The following is a 22,278-nucleotide window of genomic DNA, read 5'->3' as shown; positions in this document are numbered from 1 at the left end:
AGTTCATACAATACTAATTTAACAATATAAGAAAATGCAAGGCGGTTGTAAACCAAAAGTAAAAAAAAAACAATTATTAACCTATTCATATTAATTAGATTTGATTAATAATAAATATAAAATGCTTAACTCTAACTCTCTAAGGTTGTTGAAAATTCAAATGAAACTAATAGGTAATAGGTATGTTTTGTAACTTTGCTAAATTAAAAGGGGTGGATAATAATATCTTTAGTTCACATTTATGATAAGTTTGTCTTTTAAGACCACCCGTAGTGGGCAATGATTTAGGGCGAGATCGGGCGAAAGTGGGCGAGCACCCCCCATCTCCCCGGGCGAAATGTGGGGCGATAGGGGGGGGGGGGCAAACTATTTGTCACCGACTTCCTTTTTCTTTATTATTATTATTATTATATTTGTTTGTGTTATATATATATAGAAATTGGTTAAAATAAAAATGCAGAGTTTTAAAAGAAAAGTAGGAAGAACATAAAATTTAGAGTAAGAAAACTGTGTGAGCCTATTTAGAGAAATATGGCCTAAATCTTAGATCATAGGAAACTATTTGATATTTTGAAAACTAACAATCTCAACCACTAGATTCTAAATCTAAAGGCCTAGATTTATTCATACTATTCCTACAAAACTATTTCTTTTTAGAATAACTCATCCATATATATATATATATATATATATAGGATCGGGATTATGAGAGAACTTTTTTGAAATTGAGAACTATGAGAACTATTTTAGACCACAAAAAACCCAAAAATAAAAAAAAATCATAAAAAAAACTCAAAAAAGTAAAAAAACCAAAATTCTTATTTTATCATCCCGGTTTCATAAAAAAATATCGGTTTAGCTAAATTATATACACATATGAATAATATATACATATATGTACATTTACATGTTTTTATGTACATATGTGTATAATTTAAGATAAATGATAATGTACATATGTGTATATTACGTAACTAAGATTATATAAAATTATACATATGTGTATAATACGACATTTTATTTTATTTATTTATTTATTAATTTTTTTAATGAAGGAATGAAATATAAGAATTTTGGTGTTTTTACATTTTTAAAAATTTTATTATTTTTTGTTTTATGATTTTTTAAATATTTTTTTTAAAGGTGTTTTTAGTGATCCAAAATGGTTCTCAAAGTTCTTAATTTGCAAATGGTTATCTTAGGATCCTTACCCTATATATATATATAAGAAGATTCAAATAAAAAACAATTGTTTTGTGAGAAGTGTGAAAATACTTTAAAATAAAGCAAACCATCTAAATAAAAAACTATACCATATAAATAGGAAACTATACGGTTTTTAGAAACTACCAATCTCAACCGTCAGATCCTAGATCCAAGGGTCTAGATCTCTTCTTATGTTTCTCACAAAATTATTGTTTTATATATATATATATATATATATATATATATATATATGGCGACAACACCATTACACCCTAAAAACAAAACCCACCATTTGCTGACTGGGCGCCACATGACGTAAAACACCCCATTTTGTATCATTTCCACCACACATAGCCTAATAACCCACCTTCTTATTGATCTCCCCCATTTCTCTCTTTTTCAATATATCTTCTAAACTTCATTGATTTCGACTGGAATTTGAAGGTTTCTAAAAGTTTTTGAATTTGTTCTACTTAATTGGAGGCTTCAAGGGTTCTACATAGGGGCTTATAAAAAAATCATATTGGAGGCTAAACATTATTTGTTATTTAAATGTTGATTTTTTACCCTAATGACCTTTAGCTTAGTGGGGGTCTTTACCCCCCCCCCCCCCCTCAACTGGTAATGAATCCGCCACTGTAAATGAATGAACACATTAGCGGACATTCACGAACACGACCTTACCAAATTGATCGAACGAAGCCTTCTTCGTGTACGTTCGTTAAGGTTTTATTTAACAAAATAACGGTTCATGAACACAAAACTGAAGTAAACCTGGTGTTCGTGTTCGTCCGTTAAAGAAAAGAACTTGTCCATGTTCTTCGTTAACTTTCTAGATAAGAGAGAGAGAGAGTATCTTTTAACCTTGAAAATGGTAACATATAATTAAAAAAAATGTTTGGTAAAAAGGCCAAAACTTTTTATATTAATAGATTACCATTTACCTACAAGTGGAGTTTCTTTAACCACATTATGACATGGGATAAAAAATTCTAATTAACGAACGTAAATGAATGAACATATTATCGGACGTTCACAAACATATACAAATGAATGAACACGACCTTATGGAATTAAACAAACGAAGTGTTGTTCACGTTCGTTCGTTATGTTTTTATTGGACAAACAAACATTTGTCAAACATATAGCGAACGAAACGTTGCTTGTGTTCGTTCACTATGCACCAAACCCATGTTTACCACTGAAGGTCTTTGGTTCGAATCTTGACAATAATATTTTCTCTAATCATACCTCAAAAATATTAAATTTATAGCCCGTCTACCGACCAAACCGGCCGGTCATGTGTACATACATTAAATTAAGTTGTGAACACTACTTTATTATTTAGTATGGATTATGCCCTTGGCTTCTACTTATGTGTTGGGCACACGCACTGACGCACACGTTTGCTAATTATAAATTACTAGCATTAGTGCCCGCGCGTTGCGGCGGGGGCACGTCAAAGGTATTTAATGTATTACAAACACAATCTAAATTGCAATCCAACTTTACCAATAAACCACAAACACCGTTAACGCCGTGAAGTCAAACTGTAACAATCAAATAAATGTCTTAAAGGTCAAACTTTGACTACAGAAAGATTACCAACACCAAGTCTAGACTACTGACTGCAAAATTACCTATTAAAGATTTGCAGGCAAAGATATTTGTATATTATCCAAGTTAGTTTCTTGTTTAATTTCCTATAACTTGTAAAAGCTCGTGAGTTAAAAAAAAGAAAAGCAACAGAATAAACAAAATGTTAACAGAGAATCAGAAATGTACCGTATTCAAGTAAGGCCTCCCTTGAATTTGCTGCAAAGTTGAACACACATTTGAAGTATTACCAGGTATCAACATCAAAAAAGTAACAGCAACATGAAGACCAACTAATCTATGCAAGTAAAAAAGAAAATGAAGATAAGATTTGTTTATTCATATACCCTTGGTGATAAGTCGGTGAATACAAAAGGGTTTTTGAAACCTTAGTTTAAGACGGTTTCATGGACTCCTCTCGCATTTTGGCACGTAGTGTGGTAACAGATGGTTTTCCCATTTGCAATCTCAAGTTTCTTATGGATATTTTATCAACAATAGGTGAAATGGCTAAAAAAAATATGAGACAGGTCATTGGTCAAACGGATTAAAATTCGATGTTACAAAACTCAAAACTTAATAGAAAAAAGTGTTTCACGGGCAATCTGAACCGACCCATTTTGACCCAAGCAAAAACTCCTGCATCTGGTCGATTGGCAGTTTGGAAGCTATGATAGAAGTTTGAAAGAAACATTTGTTTCACGCCTACTGAAAGAAAATATAATATTCACATACCGGATTACGTTTCATTTTTTTTAGTTTTTGGATTCATGTTTTTTGTTTAGTTTCCGTCCAGTTTCAGTTTATTCGGTTTTTGGTTTGGGTTTGCTTTCAGTCTTTTAGTTTCGTTTAAGTTTGGTTTCAACTTATTCGGTTTTGTTTCGGTTTAAGTTTTGACTTTTCTTGTTTCTTGTTTCTGTTAGTTTCAATTTTGATTTTGGCCAGTTTCGTTTCAGTTTGATGTTTTTGTTGTTGGTTTGGTTTCCGTTTCAGTTTCCTCTTTTTAATTTTGTTTTAGTCCGGTTTCACTTTATTCGGTTTGTGGATTTAGGTTTTCAGTTTCAGTTCAGATTCATTATTTCGGTTCGTTTTGTTAGATTCATTTCATTTTGGTGGTCATTATTTTTTGGTTTTTGGTTTCGTAGAAACCAAAAAAACTGAAGCCTAAACGAAACCAAATACCGAAACCAGACCAAAACAAATATAAACAACCAAATAAACAAGAATGAACTGAAGCGAGACTTAAAAAATGAAATCGAACCGAAACCGGAAGCTAATAAACTGAAACCAAAGCAAAATAAAACTAAAAAGTAGGAACCACAAAACTGAAACAAAACTAACGAAATTAATCTTACCAAAACGAACTCAAAAATAATAAAGGAAAAAAAAATCTAAAATAGAAAGAAAACAAAAACCAGGAAAAATCAAAACAAAAATGATGTTAAAAACCAAAATAAAAAAAAAGCTAAAACCAAAAGCTGATAGCACTAAACCAATCTGATACAAAACCGAACTGAAAATAAAAACGAAAAAATTAGTTAACTATTCACCCTCACACCTGGCATGGGTGATCCACTTATAATATTATCGGCCTAATGTTTTGAAATACAAGATAATAGTTACACACTTACATGATCAAATAATTCAATTTTTTGCATAACTTCATTAGTAACCTGATAAGGGTTGACTTGATTGGTCTTCATCCTAACAAAAACTAACTTCTATTAGAATTCCAAAATAATCAAACAATGCTATATAATGTAGTACAGTTAAACAGGCCATAACGAAGTACCTAAGCACAAAACGATTCATTTTTGGTATGTGCTGAAACGGACCGGGCCATGGCAAGTTGGATCGACCAACGAACACTTTTTGGTGCCACTTGTGTTATTAATATACTATATTTTAACTACGAATACAAAAACAATATTATTATGATTGACAAACTAAATATTTGAATAAACCAATTTATTTTGTATGCATTAAAAGTTATAACTAACCTTTGGGTGACTTTCAACCCATTTGGCTCATTTTGGTTCTAAAATCGGGGACTGGCCCAAACTGGTTCAGCTTAAAACCAGGGCGGTTTGGTCAAAGAAAGTCAAACATGGTTTTTTGCCTCAACCGGTTAGGGTTGAAACCAATTTTTGAAGGTGAAATAACCGGGTTGAAACCTGTTCGGTTCAGGTTTGACCGGATTAAACCATATTCGGTTCGGGTGTGACCAGGTTAAAACTTGAAACCAGTTTAGTTCGCTTTTGCCACCTTGTAAGCTTCTTTTGTGCCCCAACTCGATAAACGACATATAGTCCATTCAATTTAAAAAAAACATAGCAACAACAAAATTTAAGTAACTTCAGTTAAGGAAAACTTAATTTAATATTCGGATTTTCAGTTGGTACCATGAATGTAAGTTTCTAGCCTCGACTGTAGGAACACCTCCGGAGATAGGCGCTTCCAGCATGACAGGTCTCGCACAAAAAAGTATTTACAAATATTCATTAGTTACAAAAAACAAATATCCAAAAATTCATCTTGTATGTTTCCTTATCGCAGTTCTCTACGCCAAATTAGTTATGTTAAAGATCTGATTTAAGCTCATTTAACTTACAAGAGATCAAGCTTAGCTTGGCTCATGATTAGTTTTGCATACTCGAGCTTAGCTCATAGCGAGCTTTACTTATAAAAAAGGAGCTCAGTTCGTGATTAGTTTTCAATCTCGAGCTCCGTTCATTTACTATTTATTAATGTGTGTATGCATTTTTTTATTATTTCATTAATATTTTAATCATATACTTTATATAAAACATAATATATATATATGTATAGATAAAGGATCCAATACAATAATCCCTAATCGTACATTACGTACGCGACTCGCATCCCTGTCGATTTCAAATAACACGCGGTGGCAATATTGTAATATTCATCAAATCGTTGCTCCCATCGATTTCGTCCACTTTCAACATGACCGTTCAGCAATCCGTCACCATCCAACGATCCTGTCCACCGTCCACCATCCAATGATTCCGTCCACCGTACACCATCTTCCTCCGTCACGACCTGTTGATAAAATTGACCAATTGAAATTGAAATTGTTAAACTAATTGACCAATTAAACTTTGAAATTGATCCAATTAATCATCAATTTGAAGTTTCAATTGATCAACTTTGAGTTTTGAGTGATGGGTTTTAACTGAGCGTCTAAAGTTTTAAGCGCCATTTTACAGAAACCCAGTTGCAGACGTACCATATTTTGTTCATATGATCGAATCAATGATCAAATTAACGGTCAATTGACGATAATTATGAGATTATATGAAGTGATTTCAGTGTTCAATTTTATGTTCACAGGTGTTTACTTTTTTGTGTTAGTTTTAGAAAATCAGAACACCCAGAACTTTTTAGAACTTCTAAACTTTATCAGAACTTCTAGACTTTTTTTAACACCTAGAACTTCTAAACTTTATCAGAAATTCTAAACTTTTTTTAACACCCTGAACTTCTTAGAACGTATTAGAAAGTTTTAAAGATGTTCATTGTTTTTTGAACACACAGAACTTCATTGAAAGTATTAGAACGTTTAAAGATGCTTTTTTTTGGTTAGAACGTTTAAAGGTCCAGTTTTGTTTCAGAACGTTTAAACATAATATTTTGAACCCTAATCAGAGCTCGATTGAGTGCGTTATTTCTGCAATTCCATAATTTATTGATGATTCTAAAGCCTCTTACACATCAATTCGATTGATTAAATCATCAATTTTGGTGTTTATTTTGGTCAGAACGTTTTAACTTTGAGCAGAACATTTAAACATGAACCCTAATAATAGCTCAATTAAGTGTGTTAATTTGTATTTTCATAATCGATTGATGATTCTAAAGCCACTTACACATCAATTCGATTGATTAAATCATCAATTTTTGATCAATTTGAAGATTTTTAATGTTCAGGGACGTTCTATTTCAATTTTGGTTTTTGACTTTAGAGATTTCATACTTTAAGCTGTGATTAGAGTTTAGAAATTGGATTAGATTGAGCGACAAGTTCCGAATTTGGATCAGAGTTGATTTGTAATCGACGAATTTTGATTGCGAACTACTGTTGGGTTATTTACGAAATTGCCACCGCGCGTTTTTTAATCAAACGCTCTAGAATGTCGCGTACTTAATGTATGATAAGCCATTATTGTACGTTAACCCACCCCTATATATATATATATATTACTTTATTTTTATCATGATCAAATAGTTTATAAGTTTATATGATTTTAATAAACTAATAATTTCAAAAAACTTGTTAATACTCACTATGATGGCATTGGCGATGGAGCTTGTTTCCATTAGTTGATTCCAAGTGGCCAACAACACTGCACCTCCAACCAGAGATACATCAAGATAATTTAATCAATTAAGCTTAAGGTGCCAGCATATAATTGCACAAAAAACTCAGATTTTAACAAACTAAAGCTCTAAACAATTAAACAAATGCGCACCATAGAGATGTTCTTTAAAGGAGTCAGTCAATTAATCAGAAAGATGAAGTCCATATGCTCCATATGCTCCATATGCTGATGCATCAACAGATCAACTGCAGGCGATCTTAACCTTGCTCATTTGATATGTCAACAACTTCAAACACAACATAAACAACTCTTCACTGTAATCACTTAAATAATCATAAGTTTGGAGAAATTGTACCCTTCCAAATATGCTTTCGTTATCAGTATCGTGTCCCCTAAAGATGCTGATGTAGTAGTTGACACCATTCGCCACTGCTTATATTCCTAACCGCCTTACATAACATATGCAGGTTAAAACGCACATATTATAAGTCTTGTATTATTATTAAGACTCGAATGGAAGACTAACCTTCCATTGAAATGGTGCCAATAGCACTCTCGCTCGCCTAGACTGCACATACTTCAATGTAGAAACTGAGGTCATATGTTTAGGGCATTCAACCTGCAAAAGGCTATTCAAATTCACAACTTCATTTGACACTAATTAATCTAATAAATAAAACCGAATGCTACCAAATAACAAAGAACACTTGTACTCCTTCCTCTCCTCGCTTTGCCGTGCATGTATGTTGTCCTACCATGAGTCGCACTCTCTGCAACGAAACACAATTAATATAAATTGTCGTACCATAAACAGAGTTTTAAAGAGAATAAGTAAATATTAGATAAGACACTTTTACTCACGGTGAATGAACTTTAAAGCAGAGGCCACCTATTAAACTGTCACCCAGGGCTGCGACCAGAACCACAAATCGCAAAACTTTAGCAAAAAACCTAATTAAATCTCCAAATACTTCAATACTTTAGCAAAAACAAAAATTATCAATGCAAACAATAATCAACCATCTTTAATCAAGTTAGTAACAAGAATCGAGCATCTAAATTCCATATCAAGCTATAACACCTCAATTCGCTCACGACTACAGTACCATAACCATCATCTAATCATATATCATCCTGGTGACATATATGAATATCACAAACAAAATCACTCGATCTAATGTCAATTGACTGTAACATCATCAGAATCGTTCATGCGGCTAATTGATTTACAAAACAAGGCGAAAAACAAATTTGTATCGCAGAATTGAATCAAATACCTGAATCTGCAAAGATGAACCCTAAGCTTGGATTTATATCCACACAAACATACCAAGGAAGGCACGGCTACAACTCTGTCATCAACAATTTCTTTTGAATATTGGTTTTATAGATCCATAGTATTTTTTTTTATTACTGTGCACGACCCGCTAAACTTTTTTCAGAAACGTAGCCGATCGAGGGCAAGATACCCAAATGTATCGGAAGCAAAATGAACGAAGGCATGTTGAGAAACGCTTTCTCGTGCTTAAATTTTTTTCCTATTTTCGTCTTTAACACAACCTGCCTAGAAACAAACCTGATGTGTGTCCATAAGCCCGATAAGAAGGGACACCTAGTAAGATTCACACAAGCATAGTAATTAACCAAGTTAATGGTTTAGACTTTAATAACTAGAATAACATACTCGTGAGAATTTATGACCGATCACTAGCATAACATGAAGTTCACATTCTTAAGATTTATTCAAACAAGTTTGAATCATATTCGATTATTTAGATAAGACCGTCTTGTTTGTAAAGAGCCAATGGGTTTACCTCGTTATTTTTATAATTCAATAAAAATACATGTTTTATATCATAACTCATAATTCTTTAAAAATAAATGTTTTTTTGTCACATTTTTAAGTAATTTTCTTTGGTGCATATACTCGGAGGAGAATGGGGAAGTATTGAAGCTATTGAAGTTTTAAAGTTTTTGGTGATTAATTTATAAATGATGTGCCAGTTACAGAGTTACTTATTATGGCTTAAAGCAATCTCTTAAACCATATATACTTTGATATGTTTTCGGACTAATAATCAAATAAGTAATTTAACTTTTAATGCGAACAAACATGAAATAAGTAATAAATCAAAGACTACTTGTTGATACGAAAAGATTAAAAAAAAAACTATCAAAATAAAAAGGAATAACTTTTTTTTCAAAAAAAAAAAAAACGAATAGAATTGTTTGAAATAAGGGATAATCTTTGACAAAAGAAAGACAACATATACAATGACTAGCAACTATCTATTTACCAAACACTAGGGAATCTGGAATCGTATAGCATATTTGAAGGGAGAAATGAAAGCACTGAATATGCTAATTCGCTTTATAACGAAATGGTCGGCGGTGAACGAACTATGATATCTTGACCGGACACGTAGCTACATTCACGTTGCACCTTACTAAAATAGGTTATCATGATGTGTCCTGCTTAATACTTAGTCTGATATTCAGACCACCGAATCTTAGCTACCTTGAATTATTTGAATTTTAAGATATTTAAAATCATAATGTTAGAGTTATCGGGCTCGAAACCTTTTTTACTCATAATCCATTTAATTAAATTTAAATTATTGGGCTCAAACTAAAACTATAATATAAAAAAATAAAAATAACAACCAAATGCAAAATAAAAAAAATTGCGTCTGACTGAAAATTCCTCATTGGCTCCTTTCTTTGCGAATATTGAACAAAACTTAAACAACGACCAACCCAACTGGTCATCACTGTTGGTTCGTCGTTGACCACCAGGCTCCTTCACGCAACGTCGTTGACCAAGCCAACCACCAAGAACCAAGCTATGTTTTTTTTCCAGGTTAGGAAAACTTCACGAATCATCGTTTAATTATCAATTATTACGGTATTTGATTTTAATAATATATTATTCTATGTTTAATATTATAACATAAGCACCGTTTATAAAAATAGCTTATATATTTCGTTACTCATTAAAGCTATAAGCCTTCTTATTTCAGCTCGGCCTAAGGGTATAAATTTTCGAAAACGGCCGTGAAGCATTATGATCTTAAAATTATAACCTTAATCCTATTCATATAACAACTCTTAACCATAACTAAATTGTTAAATAATAAAGGACTAAATGTGTATAAAGTATAATCCTCAAAAGTAGGGGCCAAATTATTATTATTTTCACCTACCAAAAAATGTGAAGTATTTTTGTTTGAAATTGAGACGCGGTGGTCAATGACTCGTTTAGAAAGTTATTTAAATACCAGTTGAAACTTGAAAGTGGAACTTTCGTTATATGCTTACTTATTCAATATGAAAGCTAACAAATAATTTTTCAATAGACGAGAATAATGAAAACTTATATTCTGTCTTATTATAGGTTTTATTAAGAATCAAATAAGTTATTAACTTATTATATCCTAGATTTTATTGTTGAATTTTTTATTAATTAATTGGAATCTTATTAAAAATAGTTATATTTTCTTCCTTGTGTTATACGTTCATTAACATTAATTGTTTTAAAACGTTTTCATATTTGTAGTTATGACCTAATTAATGCATATCATTAATGTTTAATGACATAATAGAAAAACATTGATACGTTAATAATATTCTTACATCTACCTTATAGTTATAGTTACTCATAGAAAACGTTAGTTGTAACGTTATTTTTATTTGACACATTACTCTTTCACCCACATACTAGTTATACCTATCTAAATAACACAATAAGTGTAGCAAAATTCGAACACTTATTTAATTATTTTCACAACATCGTGCTTTTGTTTATTTTAATGTGAGAAAACTAAGAACGGAAAGGAGTTTGGCCTTAGCAGAGCAACATCTATATCTTACAAGACGAAGAAAAAAATTACCTTGATTTTATCATTTTCATATCGAACCAATAGCTTGTTATAAACCAGATTATACTAGTATAATTACATATAATTTTTTAACGACAAAAGATATCACATGGAAACCTACCATATCCGGGGCTATGTCCAAGGTCGACTTATCGACTGCCATGAGACCGTACCTCCCTGATACGCAGGAACTAGATGGAATCCGTAAACCCTCATCCCCTGTTGAGTTCAAACCCAAGATTAAAACCCTAATTCGTTCATTCACCCAGATATCCAAAAACTAGTTCATTGTAAAAGACAAATTCTCATGAACATTATAATTATATTGTTTCTATATAATATAAAGTAGGAAAGTGAATACAAACTTATTATAAAAATAACTAATAATCACACATTTAAACATGATTATTAATGTACTATATATTATTCATTATTGTACTATTATAGTACAACACATATGACATAATCTTCAACACACACCCTCAGAATAATTCACACATATGACAAACCCAACCCTACCCACACCCTTCTTGGCTCCTTCTATCCACTTATTTTCTATAACTATTCTTCCTAATTAGAACCAGTCAACCATTCTTCCCTATTTATATAAACCACACACCTTTACTCTTCATCTTCAAACCCATCTCAAAAAAAAAAAAAAAAAATCAACTTTTATTTTCAAGGTGTTCTTAAACTTAAACCCATAAATAATTTCCAAATGGGTAAAATCTTAACCTTTTTATTTTTCATAATAACATCAAACCTTGTATCATGTTGTTATGCACAAGACTGCAACGGTTATACTTTTTCGAGAAACACAATATACGCCACGTGTGTGAGTTTACCCGTGTTAAACTCACACCTCCACTGGACCCACCACCCGAGTAACAACACTGTCGACGTGGCATTCCGACACACGGGACCCGACACAAACACGTGGGTGGCATGGGCACTTAATATCAACGGTCGTGGCATGATTGGTGCTCAGGCCCTTGTGGGCCTACCTGAATCAAACGGTACGGTTAGGGCCTACACGTCAGCAGTCACGGGTTACAACACCAGGTTGCAACCGAGCGGGTTGAGTTTTGAGGTGACGGGTGTGTCGGGTGAGAGGGTGAATGGTGACGTGGTGGTTTATGGGACGTTGGTGTTGCCAGGTGGAGGGACGAGGTTTAATCAGGTGTGGCAGGTGGGCCCCGTGAGTAATGGGGCTCCGGGTGTACATGGGTTGTCGGGTGACAATACCGCGTCTCTTGGGTCCGTGGATTTTAGTAGTGGCCAGACGAGTGCGGGTGGGAGTGTTGGCGGGTCTAGATTCCGCAGGAGGAATGTAAGTTTTTGAATTTTTTGTTTGTTTGGTTTCGTACCAGTACCTGTATCCGAAAGCACGGATGTTTGTTGATGAAATTGAAAACCCAGGTTAAAAATTTTAAATTTTTTGTGATTTAAGATAAACCCACTTGAATTTTTTTTAGAAAAATTGTTTTTTATTCATTCGGGGGTTTTCAAGATTATCAAGATTGGTTGTGTCTTTGTTGATGAAATTGAAAACCAAGTTTGAAAAATTGAATATTTTTGTGATTAAAGATAAATCCATTTGATTGTTAAAAAGAATTTTGGGTCTTTTCATGTGCGTTTGGATTGATGTGATTGTAATCAAGATTTTCAAAGATTACTTGTGTGTGTGTGTTAAGTGTTTATTGGTTAATAAAGATTTGATTTTTGTTAATGGAATAAGAATCACCAACCCACTTTGAAAAGGTGAAAAATTTTCAACTAAAGATAAACCCCACTTGATTGTCAAAAAAAAAATGGATTTTTTTGGTATGGTTTTGAATAAGGGTGTACATGGTTCGGTTTTGTACCGGTTAAGTTTTGTACCGGTACCTGTACCCGAAAGTATGAATATTTGTTGATGAAATTGAAAACCCGGGTTAAAAATTTTAAAATTTTTGTGATTTAAGATAAACCCACTTGATTTTTTAGAAAATTTGTTTTTTTATTCATTTGGGGGTTTTCAAGATAATCAAGATTGGTTATGTGTGGTTGATAAAGATTGGGTCTTTGTTGATGAAATTGAAAGCCCAGTTTGGAAAATTGAATATTTTGTGATTTTTATAAGAAGTTTGGTTTTTTTTCATGTGGGTTTGAATTTTGATGGTTTACAAGATTAGTTTTGTGTTGTGTGAGTTTATTGTAGGGTTGTGCAAGAAACCGAAAAAACCGAACCGAAACAAAAACTAACGGTTTGGTTTTATGTTTTTGTAAAAACCGAACTAACGGTTCGGTTTTGGTTTTCCATGTAATAAAAATTGAAATAACCAAACCGAACTGAATTCCTAAATTTTAATTTTATTATTTTATTTTAAGTAATTTATAAGAATTTATTTAATAAATATGAAACTCAAATATTTTTGGTCAAAAATGTATAATAGTCTATTAGTTAACAATGAACAAAATTATGTATACTTAAATTCATTATTTTTTGCTAACTTTTTTTTTTCGACCTCAAATTTTCAAGCTCAAATGACAAAAACCGAAACCGAATCGAAACCAAAATGGAAACTGAAAAACCGAAACTGAACGGTTTCAAAAAATCCAAAAACCGAAGTTTTGGTTTTAGCCTAAAACCGCACCGAACCACACCGCACCACGCACACCCCTACTTTACTGTTTGATAAAGTTTGGTCTTTGTTGATGAAATTGTTAACCCACTTTAAAATTTTTTGTGATTATGATGACCCACTTGATTGTTTAGTATGGGTCTTTTTCATGTGGGTTTAAATTTTTGCAATTGATCATACAAAAAATTTGGATATTTTCATGTGGTTATGAATATATTGATGGATATTAAGATTTTCAATATTACTTGTGATCATAAAATCTTGATCTTTTTCTTATTGTTTTGAATATTTGTTTGACAGACTCATGGAGTATTGAACGCGGTTAGTTGGGGAGTATTGATGCCCATGGGAGCTATGGCTGCAAGATACTTGAAGGTGTTTACCGTGGCTAACCCCGCTTGGTTTTACATCCATGTCGCAACCCAAACATCGGCCTATATAGTAGGACGGGTGGGCTACCGGGCTCAAGCTCGGGAGTGACTCAGTTGGAATCACACACGACACTCATCGCAACATTGGGATCATCCTGTTTTCCTTAGCAACACTTCAGGTACACCCTGGTCCATTACTTTAGGTAACATGTACGCGAAAAATGAATTTAGACAGTTAAATTAATTGTTTTGTGGTAAACCTTTGTAGGTTTTCGCTTTGCTTTTGAGGCCGAAGCCGGATAATAAATACAGATTCTATTGGAACATCTACCACCATAGTCTTGGATACTCGATTATTGTTATGAGCATCATTAACGTCTATGAAGGGCTCGATATCTTGGACCCTGAGAAGAAATGGAAGAATGCCTACACCGGCATACTTATTTCTTTGGGAGTTATTACAGTTATTTTGGAAGCTTTGACATGGTTTATTTTTATAAAAAAGAAGAATGAAGATAAGAGGACACACGCAGGAGCTAATGGACTCAACGGTAATGGCCAGTCAGCATAGATGAGTGGTTTATTAAGATGTGTTATGGCTAGGTTTATTTATTTTGAGTGTTATATTCTTTTTTTGAGATTCATGTTTGTGTATATGGATACATTTTCATGTTTATATTGAGGTTTTTGAGTTCTTATTATTTATTAGTTGTTTTGAGTGATTCATGATATTTTTCAGTTCTTATTATTTATATTTGGTATTTATACGATAGCGATTTTGAACCCATTCCGGCTCAGATTGTAGTCAATCGAACCCGAAGTGTGGTTTGTGATGTTAATATTTTAAAAAAACATAACCAAAGAGCTAATTGGTACAACGGTAGTCTCATGACTTTCCTTATTAAATGTCATGGGTTGAGTTTACTTATGTCATGAATTCGTATTACTGATGTCATGAATTCTAACATGGATCTCATTTAGTACCTATATTTTGCATACCACGTAATGGAATAAAGATAAACAAACCAAATTTGGTTCTTATAAAAATTTTTCGATCATAACCAAAAACTGAACTGAATTAAAATAAACAAACTAAATTTGAACTTCGCTCGGGTTTCGAGTTTAACAAAATAACTTTTTATTTGGTAATAATTTTTTTTTCTATTTCTATTTGGTATTTTTTTACCATTATTTGTAATTGAATTGGGTTGATAATATTGGATTAGAATTGTAATTTGATTTAGCTATAAACGATAACAAAAACATAATCATTTTTTATTTGGTAAAATCAAAACTTAGATTTTGTGAAACCGAATTACCAATTTGATTTTGGTTTAAGAATGAGCACAAGGCAAAAATTTTAATCCGGTTTGGTTTTAATTGATTTCAGTTCAATTCTGTTTTTAGTCTAATCAATTTTGAGCGAACTAAATCACTAACGAATACTCCAATACTCCAAGAGAACCCTTTTAGGATTCTAAATGGAGTCCTAAACTTCAACTTCAACTTAATTTATTCTTAATTTAATAAACATTAATAACTTATCAAATTCCACAATTATATATTACGGCGGCGTTTGAACCTAAAACTTCTATGTACTGTTTCATTCGATCTTTTAGGTCCCGACTTCACCTCGACGGTTAGGCCACGATGCCCTTAAAGTCTATATGCGATAGATAGACTCTTGTAACCATGACACCTTTTCTATTTGCTTACTTGAACATAATGTCTTTCTAAAAAAAGAAACTGTTTAATTCCACAAAAGAAAAGGTTTTTTTTTTTTTACGAGGCTTCTCTTGAATTTTTATATTTATTGTTTTTATTTCTGTTAGATAGACAATCTTATATGTAATTATGCACTTTTGTTATTGTTTACGTTCCACTACACACAATTTATAAGGTTAAATTTAACTCGAGACAAGAGTTTTATAATAATATATTTACCGATGACTTCGTAACAAAAAAATATTTTAGTTACAAAAGTTTCATCAGACAAGGATTTTACTTGGTTTTCACTTTTCAGTTTTCACACTGCACAGCACCAGTACGATTTTCATTAGTCTAATTTGGGCTTAGAGTTTTAGTGGGTCAGCATGGGTAATCAGCCCATTACAGGGTCCAATATGCAAATGGAAACAAATATGTGGAAGGAAAAGCTAGGACTAAAACTCTACTTTTATTTAGTGAATGACCCAAAAAATTTAATTATTTGTAAATGGTCCACTTCTTTTTCTAATGCAGAGCCAGAGGTGCAAAAACCGGGTTTCTTTTGAACCGAATCGGGTAGGAATTGATTGTGGGTTTAGTCAATAAAGTCAATTAATAACCGGGTCAGGTAGAATCTGGTTTTAGGTATGGTTGGGTTTTTGACTGGTTTCTTTAGGGTTTTTGTCGGGTTTTGGCCGAGTCGGGGTAGAGGGGTAACCGCTTTCTGACTTCCGGTGGGTCCGTTAGGTTCCGGGTCTAGATACGGGTTTTTTTGGAAAACAAAATCCTGATTCGTACCCATGGGTCAGTACACCCGTGTTGGGTCCGAAGATGGGTTTTATGCCCAAGTCTACTTTAATCTACCATAATGTTGGGATAGTATGTAACGTCCAATTAAAGTTCGGTTAACTAAAAGTTACATACTATCGACTACCCGGATGAAAAAACTCACTACTCTCACAAACTCCATGCCGTGTTTAATTCTAACAAATTTCGTACAATACGTTTGATGCTATGATTCATACACTGATATTCATTTCACTTTTTATGCCCTTTAGTCCAATTTTCACTATGTTATTTCCCATTTAGATGGTACATTGTTATTATTGGCATTTGTGATTTTATTACAATTATGCATATCCAAGAAGAAATTTTCATTTATACGAAACGAAACCAGTATAATGAAGCATGCCTAACAAGCATTACTCAAATCTCATTAGAAGGTAGGATCCTTGACCCGCTCAACAACCTAAACAAAAGTACAAGGCTTAATAAATATAGGAGAGAAAGTTAAAATATATACATATACAGTAGTCATACCTCACAGACGAAATCGTTCATGATGAGTCACTTTTGATCCGCCTGAAGGGTCTGAACTGTGAGGTCACTCATACGAAGCTGATCCGCCTTACCATCCCTCACTTACGACTTGAAGAACAACGTTGATAACATTTTACTGACCTTGATACCCTAGTCAAAAGACCATTTGGTTTCTATCATTGCTTTGTATAATCTATTTAAACCTTAGGAGGTGATGAATACTATTGAGTCTATTCCAATTGTCTTGAGAATATTACTTTGATACTCCAACGAGTACTATAATAAATTGATAATTAGAAAATGTTGTAGTTCATGTTATTTTACACATTATTATCTTTTTAGTGCATGTGTAATAAAAAAGGTGAGTGAATTTGTTACACACATTATTAACCAATGAAGTGAAATGAGTTTTGAACGTTTGGCAATTGTAAGGTTAATTTAGGTAAACCTACCTAAAACAAACTACATAAATCATTTTTCTTGTTCTGTTTCATTAAGAGTCGTGAGAAAATTAATTGGCCATATAGCATATTTATACAATACTTGTCAAAATGATTTTATGTAATACTTGTCAAACCATTTTAGGTCGTGAAGCGATCAAGGTTCAAGAATATTTCGATAAATGAATGATCACTTCACCACAAAGCGAATGACTTGGACTGAAACAAATCCGTCGTCGATGGTGGATACCGATGGGCAATGGTAATACATTGAAATTATAATACGATTATTAAAGGATTAGTTGCAGATTCAAGAATTTTTCCCAGTGGGTTCACTGTTTTTAGATGCTCTAAGTGTATACGACCGGAGAAAAATTTTAGGCTCGGTACGAGGCCGGTTTGACGGTTCGAGTCGGGTAAGGTTCATCACATAATAAAAATATGATACAATAACAAAAAGCAAACTTCGTCATCAGCTAATTTTCTAATTAAAACTAAACAAATTTCAACATAACCATTCATATATTCTAATCAAGGCTAGCTCAACCATTTAGAAGGTCTAAAGCAAAATAAAAATTTAAGGCATTTATCCAATTTCATTGGTTTAAATCTTCCATTATTTGGCTTGCTATAAGACTGTAAGATTCTGACTAAAGCATTCAGTTTCGTTCCATATAGATTAAGACCAAAATTCTAAAAACTTGTTACTAAAAAGAACAAAGAAAATATCAATAAAGGAAGATTAAACCTTAACATCGAATAAGTGTGACCTTTGTAGCAATTTTCAAACATCATATGTGTGTAATTAAAAGCATGGCAATGCATAATATATTTAATTAGCTGAACATAGAAAAAAAATAAAAAAATTTACGTGCAAGAGGGGAGTTGAATTCGGGTTGGCATTATAGGAAGGAAGTAGGAATGTTTATCACTAGACCAAGATTTACTTTATGTATAGGTTCACTCAGAATTTTGTGTGGTTATGACTTCCATTTTTTACACAGACATTCTATAAAAAAATCTTAAACTCAATGAGTTCTTGTGAACCCGCACCTTACATATGCTAGGTCCGCCCCTATAAAGGATTGATTACCGGTGGATATTACCGGTGATTTTTTTTATTAAAATTAATCAATTTTGACAAATAAAAAAAATGTTCTTTTATGAATTATGATTTTTTTTTATAATTTTTTTGAATTGTGAGGGAACTCTAGGTAGTTAACAAGAAGGTGAGTGAATTTTGTAAAATACATAGAACTTCAAAGTGACTGAATTTACAATATGAAACGTTTTATGTATGGAAATATCAACCTTTAATATAAATAGCCACCTTTACCATTGTAATTTCATCATTGAAAAACCCTAAAATATAGCACACAAAGAAAGTAACACTTACAATAAAAATGGATAAACATACCTACATTCTACCTACATCAGTATATTGTATCTTTATAATTATGTCTCTGATTGCTATGAACAATGCCGCGGTAGTCGATATAAAAACCAAAGGTGCCAAGGGCGACGGTGTAACCGATGATGGTCCGGTAATAACCACATAATTGTTATGTGTCTAGTGTTCATATTTCTTGTTATATATAGTTGCATATATTGATGTTGATTTTATATACTTTGTTTAAATTTAGGCGATAACGAACGCTTGGAAAGACGCGTGTGCAGGCGCACCACCAAGCTCGTTGTTGATTCCACCGGGGACTTATTTGGCACTTCTTATTGACTTCCTTGGACCATGTAAGGGTCCGATTGAGATCATTGCTAAAGGAGCCACCATCAAGGCTCCACCGGAGCTTGCAAAGTTTACAAGAGACAGTTGGATCAAAATCATGAATGTTGATAAGTTAACCATGACTGGTGGTACTTTTGATGGCCAAGGTCAAGCAACATGGAAGAGCACAAAGTGCCAGGATTCACAGTCCACATGCAATATACCAGTTGTAAGTGTTTCTCTTAAAAATAAGCTAAACCTTGAGTATACCATATTCATAATTTTTCCTGGACGACGTCTGCTTAGTTTTGGAGAACTTGTCCATGACATGGACGACATCTCAGTGTAATCACATCAGGTTGCCAAGTTTTGGAGAACCAGTCGTTACATGTGACTACACTGAGATGTCTCATCTATCATGAACGGGTACTTTAAAAGTAGGCAACTCTAGCCCTTTTAGTGGTAGCTTTCACTTCACAACCGACTCCTACATGGCACACTTGTTGTTCCAAGTCTTACGCCTCTTTAACCAACTGAGCTACACGACGGGGACACATGGCACACTTATTAAGACCAATATGAGCGGCACCTCTCTTTGTTTAAACTAAAAATATTCATGCCCATTTCTAAAAAGAATTTCATATTTGAAGGGATACTAAATAGGGTTTAACTTTGTCTGATTTTTAGTTTTGACAAGAGAGCAAAGAATAAGTATACTTGAAATGATATTAATTCCACTAAAACTCACTCTAATTCTAATACATGTGGTTGTCACTTTTAGAAATCTTATACATGTGTGCCTTCATACTTCCATGTGTTGGGATCCTAAGCGAAAAATATTTCGTGTTACGAAAATTAAACTCAACTTTAGTACTAGTAGATTTTGGTGTTCACATAGCAATCTTTCTTCTTTACTTTCTCAGAATCTCAGACTAAATAAAATCACGGGTTCAGTGTTTCGAGACATGACGTCAGTCAACAGCAAAAACTTCCACATTGCTGTACTGGCTTGTGACAACAATAGGTTTGAAAATCTTGTCATCGACGCACCTGGAAACAGTGTCAACACAGACGGGATGCACATCGCAAAGTTAAACGGCCTCAACATTACAAATGCGAATATAAAAACGGGTGATGATTGTATCTCATTTGGAGATGGAAGCAAGAATGTGCATATCCAGCAAGTGACGTGTGGACCAGGACACGGGTTTGGTGTTGGAAGTTTGGGCAAGTATCCGAGTGAAGAACCAGTACAAGGAATCTTTTTTAAGAACTGCACCATGACGGGCACCACGAATGGAGTTAGGATCAAAAGTTGGCCTGCTTCTCTACCCGGAGCCGCTAGGGACATACATTTTGAAGATATCATCATGAACAATGTGCAAAATCCCATATTGATCGATCAAGAATATTGCCCAAATAACCAATGCAAGGTATTATGATATGTTTGTGATTGCTATGATAATGACCATTAAATAAACATATCTAAACTTAAAAAGAAATTAAAAGAAAAATATTTTTTTAACGATAAACTAACCTACTCCTAAATACTCCTATAAACCACAACCTGTACCTAGTAGGATATTTGAACCATTCACCTCTAGAATAGAGGAGAGACAACTTACCAGTATACCATGTCTCTCGAGACAACAAAACCTTTTTTAACATAACAAAAGAAATAATACTAGGTATTTTGATGCTTTCTAAATGTAAACTTTTTTTTGGTTATTCTTCTAACTTTCCATTATACAAAACTTTACATCTATTATTTCTTTATTTTATTTCTCATTATTGTGATTACCAGAAAACTTCTCCATCAAAAGTGAAGTTATCAAATGTGAGCTTTAAGAGGATCAGGGGAACATCCGCAACTAAGGTGGCTGTGAAGCTTGTTTGCAGCGCAGGGGTACCGTGTGATAACATCGAGGTGGCGGATATTAACCTGACATTCAGTGGAGGACCAGCCACCTCTGAGTGTTCTAATGTCAAGCCAAAAATTACAGGCGCAACTGTCCCAGTAGTTTGTAAAGCCTAAATCCATCATATTATACGGATATGTGTTTCGTTTAATATATACTCTCATGAGGAATAAGAAAACTAGTCATATGTAAAAACACCAATTTCTTCTCTAGTAGTAAGTCGATTTGCGACTTGTTTTAGCAGTTGATTAAACACTGCTAGCTGTTTACTTCGAGACCACATTTTGTAACAAAATATTGTTGCCACCGAATTTGAATTTGTCTCGAACTTTTGTTGCCAACTAGCGATTGAATTTGCGACTAAATTGTGCGGCAAGTCTGCTGTAAGACATTAAAATAAAATAATGCCTATTTATATCCGTTATGACCTGTTGGCTCAATTGTTGTTTGGCCCAATTGTAAGGCCCAACACAAGAATTAGGATTTTATTATATTTGGTAATGTCTTGACTAACACATTAGGTTAGTCTAGATAAACCGAGTTATGGTTAGACATTATAGATAACGAGGTTGATGTAACCGATTTAGGGTTCATCAAGAGTCAAACCGAGTTCGGGTTTGAGGTTTGTAATCAGCTTTTCGAGTGAGATTTTCTGATTAATATAAATGAGAGTTATTCGTTAGTTCGTGATTGATTATCGATCCGGGACTTGAATGACCTTCCAAGCAAATACAACTTGTTTATACGCTTTACGATCGAATACAAACTAAAAATATTCAATTTATGAATAACCTTTGCAAATATGACTAAATAATACCTCTTATGATAAGTTAGAACTATATATGACTTACTAAGTCGATCGTTATGATCTATGAGCCAATCTATGACTTGAATTTAAATGGAAATTTATCAAATATAGAGTAAACATACCGCTTCATTTGAAAGGTGGCCTTGTGCGGTGGCCTAGCCCGCACATGCTATGGGCCGGCCCTGCCAAGGGCATCCATGTGACATCTTTCAGCATCCATTAATGAATGTAATCTGATAACGAGTGACGGTCCCTCGTTCTTGATGATGATTCAAGTAAGACTCGTTTGAGTTTGGAAACCATGATCAAACACTTAAATATGATACAATCAACAATGAAAGCA

General features: G+C 33.2%; 1 protein-coding gene and 1 pseudogene across 2 annotated transcripts; both read left to right on the top strand.

The window, feature by feature from the left end:
• The first annotated feature begins 11,649 nt into the window (after nucleotides 1–11,649).
• LOC143560259 (cytochrome b561 and DOMON domain-containing protein At5g35735-like) lies at nucleotides 11,650–14,723 on the top strand (annotated as a pseudogene). Its single transcript, XR_013140089.1, has 3 exons — nucleotides 11,650–12,353; nucleotides 13,948–14,197; nucleotides 14,287–14,723. The product of XR_013140089.1 is annotated as a cytochrome b561 and DOMON domain-containing protein At5g35735-like (transcript).
• Nucleotides 14,724–18,773: 4,050 nt separating this feature from the next.
• Nucleotides 18,774–21,247, top strand: LOC143560255 (exopolygalacturonase-like). The gene is made up of 4 exons (XM_077048593.1): nucleotides 18,774–19,029; nucleotides 19,129–19,437; nucleotides 20,132–20,641; nucleotides 21,013–21,247. Exons 1-4 carry the CDS (start codon nucleotides 18,889–18,891, stop codon nucleotides 21,241–21,243), a joined length of 1,191 nt encoding a protein of 396 aa, XP_076904708.1. The 5' UTR covers nucleotides 18,774–18,888; the 3' UTR covers nucleotides 21,244–21,247.
• The last annotated feature ends 1,031 nt before the right edge of the window (nucleotides 21,248–22,278 follow it).

Source organism: Bidens hawaiensis, unplaced genomic scaffold (genome assembly GCF_021521415.1).
Source record: "Bidens hawaiensis isolate Kalapana, Puna unplaced genomic scaffold, B.hawaiensis_p1.1 tig00020321_1, whole genome shotgun sequence".
NCBI classification, from domain to species: Eukaryota; Viridiplantae; Streptophyta; class Magnoliopsida; order Asterales; family Asteraceae; genus Bidens; species Bidens hawaiensis.
Note: the sequence above shows the minus strand (reverse complement) of the source record. Positions and strands in the feature narration are given on the sequence as shown.

What these genes read in the sequence shown, in the direction of transcription:
- LOC143560255 (XM_077048593.1), top strand. Translation starts at nt 18,889, where the DNA reads ATGGATAAACATACCTACATTCTACCTACATCAGTATATTGTATCTTT. An exon ending in GTGTAACCGATGATGGTCCG is followed by an intron (nt 19,030 to 19,128) that starts GTAATAACCACA and finishes GTTTAAATTTAG; the next exon opens with GCGATAACGAACGCTTGGAA. An exon ending in GCCCAAATAACCAATGCAAG is followed by an intron (nt 20,642 to 21,012) that starts GTATTATGATAT and finishes TGTGATTACCAG; the next exon opens with AAAACTTCTCCATCAAAAGT.